Source organism: Prionailurus bengalensis, chromosome A2 (assembly GCF_016509475.1).
Source record: "Prionailurus bengalensis isolate Pbe53 chromosome A2, Fcat_Pben_1.1_paternal_pri, whole genome shotgun sequence".
Taxonomy (NCBI): Eukaryota; Metazoa; Chordata; class Mammalia; order Carnivora; family Felidae; genus Prionailurus; species Prionailurus bengalensis.
Window position 1 is genome coordinate 114035197 of NC_057348.1, and position 14156 is coordinate 114049352.

At 39.5% G+C, this 14156-nt stretch overlaps 1 protein-coding gene across 1 annotated transcript in view; it reads right to left on the reverse strand.

Annotated features, from left to right (window-relative positions):
* The window catches only part of RAPGEF5 (Rap guanine nucleotide exchange factor 5), a 226888-nt gene that overhangs the window by 97185 nt on the left and 115547 nt on the right, over positions 1-14156 (reverse strand). Inside the window, exon 9 of the mRNA XM_043589070.1 lies at positions 5283-5408. Within this exon, the coding sequence (XP_043445005.1) occupies positions 5283-5408 (126 nt within the window). The remainder of the gene's footprint in view (positions 1-5282; positions 5409-14156) is intronic.

Consider the following 14156-nt stretch of genomic DNA (forward strand, 5'->3'; position numbering starts at 1 on the left):
TTTAGTGTTTCATGTAGAGTAAAAAGAGGGCTTTCACCTTATGCTTAGCCTTATTTTTAAAACAAAGTAATAGACCAAAGAGAAGTTGGAAAAAAGGCAGAGACTAACTTTTAATAGGTGAAATAAGAGGGACAGCAGCCAGAATACCCTAGGTCTCCCCTAGTCATCTGTGAACAAGGAAGCCTTTGACGTAGGCAGAATTGCAGGATGAGGCTGCAGGAAACAGGGAAAAGGAAATCCTGGTTGAGGCTGAGTGACAGGGACGCTACCCTGGCAGCAGACTATGCCAAGGTTAAGTTTCAGAATGTGCAAAATCCCCTTCCCACCCATATTTCATAAGTGAATGGGAAAAGGGGAAGGAAGTAGGGTGGGTCCTCAGTCTTAACAAAGGAACTGGAGAAAACCGGTGGGGAGAGGGAGGGCTATAGACAGAGTCCCTAGGGAAGCACTGCTTAGCAGAGCTCTCACACACATTTTACAGACCCACATTTCTGCACTTCAGAATTTAGGAACTCACTTTAGCAGCTACTACTGCCATGTATACACTACAAGTCAATATGCTACCAAAGCTACATTTTAGGAATAGTTTGGTTCTTCTGGGCAATAGTACCATTGTGTCCCAGAAAAGTATCCACCTCTAGATATATTCTTTAATACAGCTATTTCACGGCTACAAAAGTATGAGCAGTTTACATGCTGTTCAAATCTAACTTAGGACTCAAACGAAGCAGGCACCTTCACATTCTCTTTTATCCTTCCCACATCTGCCACCACCATCCCTTCCTTATGTAATTGTTCTGTCTGTTCCATGGAGGGTGGTCCTGGTCATTCTTCTTTCTTGAGATTATCATGATTCTGGATGTCCCAGGTTCCTGTCCTTATCAGCCCTGCCTCCTGCAATGACTGGGGAGAGAAGACGCAGCCAGAAGCCATCAGACTTGAGTCCGCTCTAGCCCAGCTCTCACATCACACTTTACCTCTGCTGTAACAGAGAATCCTGTTTCCCTGGGTGTAAATTCTTCTTGTAACTTCTGTGTATCTCTTTGGAGATTATCAACACTGTCTCCTTATATCTCAGTTATCTGCGTCATTGTCTTCTCTCTACACCTGACTGTACTTCTTCAGGGTAGAAGCCACCATAGTTATTCTGAATCCCCTAGGACACCGGCTTTAATAAAGGTATATGGAATGAATAAATGATCAACAGCATTCTAAAATAACAGCTTAGTAATGCCAACTCAGATTACATGGGCCAAGAGAGCATCCCTAAAATCACAGATAATTCTGAACAAGGCGCACACATCATTGCAGGAAATGCCAAAGCTTTGGCTAAATTAATTTTAATTATTAAAATTAAAATCAGTTAATTTTGTGACTACCAGAGACTGTCTGCCCAAGGAATTTTCCAATGGTCTGGTATGAGAAGATGGTTTATGCGGTTCCCATGCTGTAAGCCAGAACCCTGACCCGACAATTTGCCAGGGAGATAAACACTGAGTGCTCTAGATACTCAGGTGTCTGTGTCTCAGACACCTGAAACATACTGCAAGGAAACAAAGCAAGGTAAATGTCTTGTAGCTTCTCACCAAAGGTGACCAACCATTCTAATGCTAAACGGAACATTCTAATGTCTACCACTATACCAAAGAAGCCTTAATAAAAACTTAAAAAATGCTTAATATAACACACATTCTTACCCCGCACCCCTCCCCATCACCAGCCATCAAATACTGCCAGTTTTACCATCTCAGTGACTCCTGTCATCTACAACCTTCTTATTTCCCAAGTTACCACCTTGGTTCAGGCTTTCACCTTTCACTGACTCACTATCATAGTTTTCTAAGGATTCTCTCAAACACTTTCCTCTTTTCCACTCATTTTTTCCTCTAAGCCAATGCCAGAAAGATCTTACTTAGGAAGACCGCACCTGATTGTGCCACACTTCCTTCCCTTCATCGATGGCTTCCCTTTGCCAGAAAGGCAAGCCTAAACTCCTTTCAGTGCCTTACGAGGTCTTACACAAATGAATCGTAACCTCTCTTACAGCCCACTCCCCTTCATTCCCCATGAATTGCCCAGGGCTCAAGTCATGTGTCTTTTGCTAGTCCTGTGACTTCGAGGCTCTTCCCTGTCAAACTGTGCTGTGACCATTAGCCTTCCAGGTCAAGCCTGAACGTCCCCATTTGGTAACATGTGCCCCTTCCTCTGTTAATATAATCAGATTAAGATGGGGAAATATGATGTCTACATAAGAGGTAATTTCTTTAAAGAGTTGATGACCCAATGTTAATCCCACTATCATCATGTTTAGAAGAAATAATCAACTTCTGTCCCCTTCTTCAAGTTCTCACATCATAATTTTCAACACTTAGTAATGAGCGTTGCCTAATTTTACCTACAGCTTGTTAATATAAAATAAGAAAACCAAGTGCTTCCTGAGAAACTTGTGTTGATTATACATTTAAATATTTTTCTTTCAGAAATACCTTGGCAAAAGCACAGTGAAGTGTTTCTCTAATTGCATGCATTTATAATAATGGCATTGACCAGTTTAAGAAAATATTAGAAATGCCCTACCCAGAAAGCTCTAAGCTCCTATTTGTAACAAGATGTGCCAGCAACAAAAGCTTTATTCTTTTTCTATTCAGTAGTACTTTAAGAAGGAGCTGTTTCATTTTGGCACTATGCATTTAAAGGGATGTGGTATTCTAGAACTGTAGATGCAGTGTAGTTTAGTTTAAAAAAAAAAATCAATGGGTAACTTAGATTCTAACTCAAATTTCACCATTGTCTACTTAAATAACTTTGGCCCAGGAATGGTAGATGACGTAGCTGAAGCATTTTAAAATCGTAAAAGAAAGGAAATCTGTATCTAACTCCGGGGCTTGGTCATTATTGTTACCTTTGTAAAAGAAGAAACTGCGGGCCTAGGTTTACATTAAGTAAATGACCGTTTCCTCTGTACATACTGCGTGTTATCCCCGGGTTTTCATGAGCCAGAGCAGATGACTGCCACTGAAAAGAGATTGAGGGCAGGGAGCACAGTGAACTCAGAGTGCAAGCCAATGTGTATACAGCTCTATCAAATGCTCAAGACGTAAATGAGCAAGATAATCGACCAGATGGGGTTTTTTTTTTGCTAATACATTACTGCAAAAAGTATAAGCATCTAGTGTCAAATAATCCATAGAGTAGAGCCCTGTATAAATATCAGCTTGCAGAGCAGATCAGTTCAACTGCTGTCATCTTGCATGGAGGGACATGGCAGAATGGCTGAGATTATGTTCATCACTAAGGAGGAAAGATCCTGAATATTCACCTCTCCTTACTCTAAACTGCAGTAAGTGGGGTCTACTAGCAAAGGCCATAATGCCAATGTTTATTTATACACCTTTTTTCTCTCAGGAACATAAGTAATTCAGAGCTGGTAATGCATCCATATTACGACATTCATGCAAAAAGTAACAAACCTTAGTGTTCTATTTTATGATCTTAAAATGAAGGATTAAAGAGAACAGAGAGTAGATAACCATAAGCAAAGCTGTAAATCTTATACCACTAAATTTCTATCCTAAGTTACAAGTCTTTACAATTACAAGCACCAAGTTCAGATTTCACTTATATTTTTAGAGGATATGATAGTGTCATTAACTGTAACTATAATATTCTGGATTCAATTAAATGCAAGGCAAACGCAATACAGCTATCTTTTTAAATAAGCCTAAAGTTGTTTGAGGCATAAGGATGATGATTTCTAGCCGTGGTTAAGTGGCACTCTATCTGTCTGACTTTAAAAGTTCTTGCCCTACCCTCAGGCTGTCGCTGTTCCACTGAACTGAATATGCAATTCACTGTAATACATATCATTCATTTTAAGGACCACTAGGAAAGATAAATGCTCACAGTTAAACCAGGTTGTGTTTTCATATGATCAATCATTAAGACTTATCCTGATTTCAGAGATGCTAAAATGTGGAGGAAACATGCAATTTGAAATCAACAAAATATGGTAAATGAAAACTGTTGCTCTTCCAATTTAAATCAATCAAAAGGAACAATGTTTTGAGAAGCTTAAGTCACACACTAATCCCACATATTCTAAGGACATGGCGGAGATTAAGAGTCAGTCTTTGACAGAGTCATCCTTCAGGGTGCTTTTAACAATTTAAACAAGTCCCTGAATTTTTCAATAGTCCCTAGTGAACTGAAGGCTCCTGACACGTCCACTCTCACTTAAAGTCAATGGTCCCCCTGAATAGCTCAGTTACGAGGCTTTGAAAGTGCTTAATCATACTCCCCCTCAAGACACCACTTGTTATGATGTGATGTTGCAGTTAGAGATGTGTTATGTTGACCTAAACAGCCTCCCACACTTGAACATCTCACCTCCTCTCCTGCTCAGTAAAAATCTGACATTTGTGCTCATGGCCTTGGAGAAGAGAAGGCATGAAGCAATTTTTCCCCTTTGGTGAAAATAAAATTCCAAGGGAAAATTAAAATCAGAGGGAGACATGTTTATAAGCACTGAGGAATTTTCCCCTTCATGAGCAATCCGGGATAGTTGAGCACTGGGAGCGAAGTCTTACAAACAACAACACAAAGTCAGCAGACAACAATGCGTATCAGAAGAAAGTGGTGCCATTGTTGTCCTGGCCTGACGGAAGGCATCTCAGTTCTAAGGCTCAGTCTGAATGACAGCTTTCAGGAGAACCGAGCACAGCGTCCCTTTCCTCCAGTTTAACTACAACTGAACAGTGTAACTTTTGTTGGAACACAAACATTCAGAAGATACTGGGAAAACTCTTCTTCTGACTCCCCCACTCCGGGGAAAGCATCTATAATCTGTTACTCTGCTCTCATTTATTTCTACTAACTCAGGATACATCTGTTTGCTAACTAGAGCCACCCCAGACTCATCATAGAAGTACATAGGAATATACTTTCAAAATTCATACCCCACAAACTATCTGATGGGCTGACATTCCCAAAGTCAAACTCGAAAGACATCAAATCAAAATCATAAATAGACATGCATCTGTACTTGCTTACATGTGTTCTTATATTTCTATGTGATTTACTTTTGGGAAGAGTTCTCTTATAAATCCAGTGTTATGAATGGCTGGTTTAGAGTTTTGAGCAGCTGTCATTTTTACCAAGGAGTATGCTTTTGGAGGGAAAAACAAAACTAAAGAATTTAAAATATTTTTTCCTTCAAACATACAATAAGGCAGAAACATTTTTCACCCCTTCAAGCCTGCATCCCCAAGAGAAAAAGGGCTTACGTGTTCAGATTTCTCCTGTTCCTTTTTGTCTGTCTGCAAAAACTGACAGTTTTCTCTTGCCAGCTTCTGAACCAGTTCAATTCGTCCGATGTCATCTCTCTCCTGGAGTTTGCACATCACTCCTGCCTTAAGAGTTGGAGAAAAAGCGAAGATATACTTAAATCCACAGTCCCAGGACATGACACCACTGGAAAATTCGCTTTATGATAAGCTCATCTCCTCTGTCGCCTGGAGTAAAGCATGGTCTTGGTAAAATATTTTGCCTTTGCAAAGTTGAAACTGTATTATTTTAACCTAGGAACGCCACAGCAAAAGTCTTCAAGTTGAGATCGTGTATCAGTCTACTTTAAGAGAGTGAAGGGCAGAGCAAACTAAGTCATTTGCTACTGAAGTGTGCTCCTGGTATGCCACTATTTGTTCCTGACAGCCCGTTTCCTGTTACATAAGCAAAGCCTCACAAGAGGTTAAAAACTCATGGGAAAGTTAGCCAGGAACCACTCTGACAAAAAAGGGTGAAATGATACAGAGTACTAAAAATACCAGTACACAAACTCCTAATTCTTTTACTCCACTAGATTATTCCATGTACAAACACACGGTGAACGAGAAGATCACACAATTTTTTTTTCACAGCTGGAAAGTTACTATGGGGCATTAGCAAAACATCTTCAATGTCGCATGAAATATGGTAAAAAAAAAAGTTTATTAAAAATAAACTGGAAAAAGAAAGCTTAAAATGTCATCAGGGATTGGAAATGATCCATAAAGTATCACATTTTTTTTGCCAAAGTACCTAAGTAAAAATAATATGAAGGAGGATAATCTAGGACTTTTATTAGAAAACAAGTGTATTCATTATAACACAAATTATGAACTGTTCCTGCTCAAATTCTTTAAAAAATGGTTCATAGTGACATATCAGAAAATGATCTAATGAAATCTGAAGTTACTCTTGGCAGGAACAATCAAAATTTTGGATTCTTGTTTTATCTAGTACAACCTACAGGATTTGAATGGACTTAGCAACAGGACCAAATATGGAGAAGGGGCCAACAAGGATGCTCAACCTTATGGTCTTCATGGTTTGTGCAAAAGATACCCATTTTGTTGAGTGGGTATTGAAGAAATGGGACTATCCATGCCAAACAATGACTACATCTCTATTCCCACAGGCAAGGATAGCTTGTTATCTAGCAGTTTCTCCAACAACTAGGAAGGAAACAAAAAAATCCTTCACGTGGCCCAAATCAGATTCCCAGGGGACAGCAAGTGGAACTGCTCCACCAAAGTCAGCGATTTATTTTTAAAACATTCCTCACAAGTGGTCCTCCAGTTCATTTCCAAGACTTCCTTGCACAGGGATTGCTGGTTATCTTCAGACAGCCTTTGCACTGTTAGAGACCCACAACTGTTAGAAAGTCCCTTACCACACTAAACTCTGAAATCATTCAACGTCAACCCATGAGAACTAGTTTTACCTTTAAAAGCAACCAAAACTAGGTCTATTTCTCTTTCTTTTTCGACAGAGACAGTGCAAGTTGGGGAGGGGCAGAGAGAGGGAGAGAGAGAAAATCCCAAGTTGACTCCCCACTGCCAACACAGAGCCCAACCAGGGGCTCGAACTCATGACCTGAGCCAAAACCAAGAGTTAGATACTTAACCAACTGAGCCACCTGAAACTAGGTCTATTTCTTATCCAATATGACAATCTTTCAAATACTTAAACACCAGTATTTATTATATCCTTTTAATATTGTCCATATATAACCACCCCACCCCCCAGCTCCTAATTTTATTCATTCATTCACTTACCCAACAGTAACTTCGTTATGTGAGTAACAAACATAAGTCAGGAACTACAAGTTCTAGGAATATAGCACTGAACTACCATAACAAAAAAGCCCCACAGGCCATGAATCTTACATCCACTAGGGGATGAGGATTATGTAACATATATCAGATGGTAAGATATGATACGATGGAAAATAAAGCAAGGCAAGGGAGTAGAAGAAATGACTGGAGGTGTTATAAAGACAGGTGTGTCAGGGAAGGATTCTTTAGTAAAATGAGATTTGAATGGAAATCTCAAAGAAGCAAGGAAGAGGGGCACCTGGGTGGCTCAGTCAGTTGAGCATCTCATTCTTGATTTCAGCTCATGTCATGATCTCACAATTGGTGAGTTAGAGCTCTGCATCTGGCTCTGTGCTGACAGTGCAGAGCCTGCTTGGGATTCTCATCCTCTCTCTCTCTCTCTCTCTCCCTCTCTCTCTCTCTCTCTCTGTCTCTCTCTCTCTGCCCCTCCCCTCCTCACACACTCTCTCAAAATAAACCAACTTAAAAAAAAAAATAAAGGAAGCAAGGAAGGTTCCAGGCAGAGGAATACAAGTGCAAGGTCCCTGAGGCTTGGATGTGCTTGGTATGTTGAGGGAAAAGCAATAAGAATGGCTTGTTGTTCAGCATGGCCGAAGCAGAGTTGGTAAGGGGGAGACTTACCCCCTCTGCAACTGCCAAAGAGGTGATGCGGGACCGCATCACATTGTTTCCATACAGGCTGGGTAGGGGGTTTGGTTTCTTTTTCTGAATCAAATGGAAATCCTTTAGAAGGTTTTGAATGTAGGAATGGCATCATCTGACTTACATTTTAACAAGATCATCCTGTCTTTTGGGTTGAGAAAACACTGTTGGGTGGGGAGAAGTAGCTGAAACCAGAAGACCCATAAGGGACTGGTTTTCAGAGAAGAGAAGTCTTGGATCTTTTAGTGGTGGAACTGGTGAGAAATGGTTAGAATTAGAATATTTTCCAAAGGTAGGGCAGCAACTGGGTTTAGCCTGAGCAACTGGGAGGGTAGGGTTGTCATTTACTGAGATTGGGAAGACTGGGGAGGAAGATAGCCCTGAGGTATCTAAGTGCTGTTGCCCGGTTGGCCACTTGGTGGCTCAGAGGGGAAGTGCAGGCTGGTGACAGGAATTTGGGAGACATCAGTGTACACAGTATTTAAAACCCAAGGAATAAGAGAGGTTACAATGCAGTGATGTAAACAAAGATAACAAGGAATCCGGGAACTGAGTCCCATGTTTGGATGCTGGAAAGATGAGTAGTCAGGAAACGGGACTAAGAAGGACAGGCTCCAGGAGGACACCCTGGGGAGTAGTGAAGGGGTTTCAAGGAGAAGGCAAAGAAAAACTGTATCAAATGTTGCTACAATATCAAATAAGATGGATTGAAACGGACACTGAATTTGACAGCAATAATTGGTGACTTTGAATATAGCTTTTGTTTTGTTTTGTTTGTTTTGGTTTTTGGGGAACAAAATGGTGGTAGGGAAAGAAGTTGTATTAGCCTGGGTTCAAAAGAGAGTGACAACTCTTCTGAATTGTTACAAGCAACAGGATACTAGCTACAGAGTGATCGCTTGCTTGCTTGTTTACAGTGATAGATATGTTGGCCTTTTAATCTTTATTAGAAATCATCCATCATGGAGGGAAATTTGATGATGCAGGAAGGAGAGAGGGCATTTTTAGGAGTCGTGTCCTTCAGATGCGAAGAGAGCATCACGATCTACTCTCAGCGGGAGGATGGTGAATATGTCACTCACCAACACAGGAGGGCAGGTGAAGTACAGGGTAAATAGGTAGGCTGGCATATTTCATAGTGGGAAAATGGGGAAATTCCTTTCTGAAGGCTTCTATTTCCCAGAAAAATAAGTCAAGTTATCGGCTGAGAGTAGGGCCTGTGAGAAGATGTGGAGGCATGATGAGAAAAGAAAGCATGTAATGGTCATTTCAGTTGCAAAGTTTGGCCAACTTTTTTTTGTAAAGGGCCAGAGTGTCAATGTTCCAGGCTTAGTGGGCAATGTGGTCTCTGATGCAACTACCCAATTCTGCAGTTTTAGTGCAAAAGCAGAAGACACAATAGGTGAGTGAGCACATCTGTGTTCTAATAACGCTTTATTTACAAAAACAGGGAGCAGACTGTAGTTTACCCACTGACTTAAGAGGAAACAGGACAAGAGAGGCAGAATCAGACAGTCAAGCATTGCAAAGGGCCCCCCTGATTTTATTGTTAGATCCTTTTACCCATCCTAGCCATGCACCTTGGAGGATATTTCTGTTTGACAGGATTTTAATGGAGCCCATAACCTGACACAACACTATATGGGCTGATCTTGAAGAGGCACTTTTAATCAATAACAGAGAAAGTATAAGAGGATCAGTGGTGTTAAATATCCTCCTTTAAACTAAAAAGAAAAGGAAACTTTGGGGGGAATTCCTATACACAAATGATTAGCATCCTTTAAATGCTTTGACACTTCAAGGACTAAGTTTGTGTTAGTTACAAAATTCATTTCTGTTAGCCAGCTAGAATTTCTTATTTCTCCATCCACATCATCCTCACGGTGTTTAACATACTGTCTTGTTAGTGGAGAGAGGCGGCTCATGACCCTGTGACATTAGGACCTGCCCTGTGGTTGTTTATTCAGTAGTATGATGGATTAATCCTAATCTTTCTCTGCTCCCCAGTGCGGTGCCCTGTACAAAAGAGGGTGTGTGTGCAAATGGGGCCAGGAAGGGGGATACACAAGAGGAAAATGTCTTGGGACTAAATAGACACACAGGACTGAACCTGTTACTTCTTCTTACCAACACAGGTGCCAAAGTTAACTGGCCTAAGCTCCCATGTGCTCTGATTTGAAGAGTCTTTCCTTTGTCTGTGGGTCCCATATATGTTTTTTAAATGACTGATAACATCAGGGTGGAACCGTGTAGAGAAAACTTAGAGACCCTGACTATTTCTTGGGGTTCTTGGGAACATGAGTTTTTAAGCAACTCTGAACATTTTTTATCATATGCATAGGATTCTAAATACAAACTTTTCTTTAATAAGTAAATCTCATTTTTTTACCTTTTTAATTAAAAAAAAATTTTTTTTTAACATTTATTTATTTTTGAGACAGAGAGAGACAGAGCATGAACGGGGGAGGGGCAGAGAGAGAGGGAGACACAGAATCTGAAACAGGCTCCAGGCTCTGAGCAGTCAGCACAGAGCCCGACGCGGGGCTCGAACTCACATACCGCGAGATCGTGACCTGAGCCAAAGTCGGACGCTTAACCGACTGAGCTACCCAGGCGCCCCCTTTTTTTTTTTTACCTTTTTAAAAATGTTTATTTATTCATTTTGAGAGAGAGTGTGTGTGACAGCAGGGGAAGGGCAGAGAAAGAGGGAGAGAGTGAATCCCAAGTAGGCTTCCAGCTGCCAGCACAGAGCCCAATGTGGGGCTCGAGCCCATGAACCATAAGATCATGACATGAGCCAAAATCAAAAGCCAGACACTTCATCAACTGAGCCACCCAGGTGCCCTTAATAAAAAATACATTTTTATTAGAGCCAGATACTTGGGTGCAGAAATTATATACTTTAAACACAAAATGCTGTTACTTAAGAAAATGGGTTCCTAAGCAACTTAATTATTTCATATTTATAATTAAAACATCATAGAATTAAAAAAGAAATATTGATGTCTTGATTTTCTGCTTTCTGCATAATTTCTAGGTACATTTTCGTAAAATCATCAATTCTACAACAGTGCTTCCATAACTGTCAAAAAAGGCTTTCAAGGAAGGTTATGAATGCTTCTTCATTCCCTGGAGAACTTGCAGCTCTGAGGGATGCCCATATACTCTAGATAGTTTCTAAGGTAGTCTTCTTGGGAAGTACCACACTATGCCAGATGTTCTCTGGGGCTCTCTTTCACAGCTCTGTAATTTAGTAATTTAATTCAAAAAACCCCATGAATTTATTAATATATTTTGGGAGCTTTGTTATGGCAGGAGAAGCAAGATAAGTAACAGCCCTTGATCTAGACTTTCACATTCTTGAACTACTTAATTTGTCTATATGAAATTAATTATAAACAGTTTACCTAACATTGCTAAAGCAGAAAAAAAAAAAAGATTAATCTGTAACCATCAGAAGAGTTATTTAAAAGTCTTATTTCAAGGTCTGCTTTGAAAAAAAAAATCTCTGTAATGTATAATTAAAGCTATTCATGTGATTTTCAGTATTTGAGGAGAGAAATGTTATGAATGTAAATTAAAGTCTGTTTCCTTTGCAAATGGAGTCCTAAAAATGTTAGGTCCCTTCTTTCAGTGGTAAAATGAAGCTTGGACAGGATTCTGTCAGGAAAGGTTACAAGGATGATACATGAATAACCCACATGACAAAAGGTGAAAGAGCACAGGTTACGTATGAAAACATCATCTGCATTATCTTGACTTTAAAAATTACTTACTCTAAAACACTGAGATCAAACATCATGCGAAAGAGAAGGAAAACCAGGATCAAAGAGTCCACTTTTCAAGTAAGCACTTTTGCAACCCCAGAATGCTACTTAATATGAATTCAAGGTGTTTGGATAAATACTTATTCATTACTACATAATAGGGTCATTTCTTTAACAATTAAATGTCACACAGAAATTTATAAAATAATTTTTTTTTTGCTACTTTAAACAGAAAACTCAAATGATAAAACACTGATGGGTTGGGACAATATATTACATGACTCAACTGTACGTATCTATTTCCTAAACAACAAATATTAAGAATCCTTCAGGCGCCTAGGTAGCTCAGTTGGTTGGGCGACTGACTTCGGCTCAGGTCATGATCTCACAGTTCGTGAGTTAGAGCCCCGCATTAGGCTCTGTGGTGACAGCTCAGAGCTTCAGGTTCTGTGTCTTCCTTCTCTCTACCCCTCTCCTGCTCACGCTCTGTGTCTCTCTGTCTCTGAATAATAAATAAACGTTAAAAAAAAAAAAAAAAAAAGAATCCTTTCCAGGAAAATTCAGAAGACAATTCACACTAAATAATAATAGTAATAATAATAATAATAATAATAATAATATAAGATTCATAACAAATAAAATATAATAAATATATTAAATATATATTAATACTGTAACATAATATGCAATATATAATAGAATATGTTATATAGTAATTAACTAATTATAGTATTTATTATATAAGGATATATTAAATATCCTAATAACAAATTTACAAATTAATAATAATGGTATTTTATTTTGTAGGGCAGCAGGTATTCATTTCTTAAATTCAGATAGAGAAAGAAAACTATTAAAATTTCTTCTTTGTTGGGATAGAAAAATCTTTTTTAAAAAAGTGTATTTGTTTATTTTGAAAGAGAGACAGAGCAAGCAAGCAGGGAGAGGCAGAGAGAGAGGGAGAGAATCCCAAGCAAGCCTCACACTGCCAACTCAGAGCCCGAGGCGGGGCTCGAATCCTCAAACCATGAGATCATGACCTGAGCTGAAACCAAGAGCCAGATGCTTAACTGACTAAGCCACCCAGGTGCCCCTATCTTTTTTTTTTTTAATGTTTATCTATTTATGAGAGAGAGAGAGAAAGAGAGAGAGAGAGAGAGAGAGAGAGAGAGAAAGAGATCAAGTGGGGGAGGGGCAGAGAGAGAGGGAGACACAGAACCCGAAGCTGGCTCCAGGTTCTGAGCTGTCAGCATAGGGCCTGATGCGGGCTGGAACCCCTAAACCATGAGATCATGACCTGGGCTGAAGGCAGATGCTTAACTGACTGAGCCATCCAGGCACCCCCCAAAATTTGTCTTTTGGTAATATAAAAACACACCCTTTCCTTTGGGAAAGGGCCAAGCTGCATCCACAGTGAAAAGTGCATGTGATAGATGCCCAAGGCATCACTAGCACAGGCCTGAGACCACATACTGGGGCATCACAGAGCCTCAGAAATGATTCAGTAACTCCTGGTTACTGTACAGGTGATGCACCAAGTTCAGAGAGGTTCATTTCTCTGGTCCTCCTCTTTTCTGCAATTACATGTGTTAAAAAAACACTTTTCAATTGGACAGACCCATCCTATACAAACACTATATGAAACTACATCCTGCCAGAGCATAGTGCGAGTAGGGAAGGAGGCAGAAACCTTATTATATGGACTTAATAACTATTATTTCCCTCAAATATTTTCAGGGGCACCTGGGTGGCTCAGTCGGTTGGGTACCCACTTTGACTCAGGTCATGATCTCACGGCTTACGAGTTTGAGCCCTCTGTTGGGCTCTGTGCTGACAGCTCAGAGCCTGGAGCCTGCTTGAGATTCTGTGTCTCCCTCTTCCTCTGTCCCTCCCCCACTCACACACTCTCTCTCAAAAATAAACATTAAAAAAATTTTTTTTTAATTTTCTTAATCTGTTATACTGACATAATCTCTTCTGATAAAACTAAAAACTACATTGTCATACATTTACATAGCTGATGAAGTCAAAGATTCATTGATTTCATATACTTGATTCCTTGAACTTTCAGACTAGAGTCGGGAGGACACCAATATTTTGTCTTGTTTTGACCTGAAATTAAAGCTCCAGTCTGTAAACATTACTGACCACACTGCTAAGCTGGGCAGCAAAGTAGACAAATAATAAAGAAGAAAAAAAAAGCAAATTCTAATAAGTTTCAACATAAAGGATTTTGAGTGGTCATCTGTTTTCTATAATAGCTATTCCAGCCTTAAATAACAGCTTTCTTCAGTATATTAAAAAGAAGTCACATTTTGGCTATGGTAAATTAATCATCAAATATTTGGCAATTACTGTACATAATTAACAGTTACCATCATTTAATATTAAGATGATTGATACAAATGGAAGAGAGGAGACAACAAAAATAATTCCTGAATCCAGGTGTCAATGGCGACCTGAAGCAAAGCAAGAATTTCCAAAGTTCAATACATTATAAATTACTCATTGAAGATCTCATTAAGAGCCAGAAACTAGAACCTGGCAAAAATTCTACACATTTTGATAAAAATTCTTTAATCCTTTAGTCCTA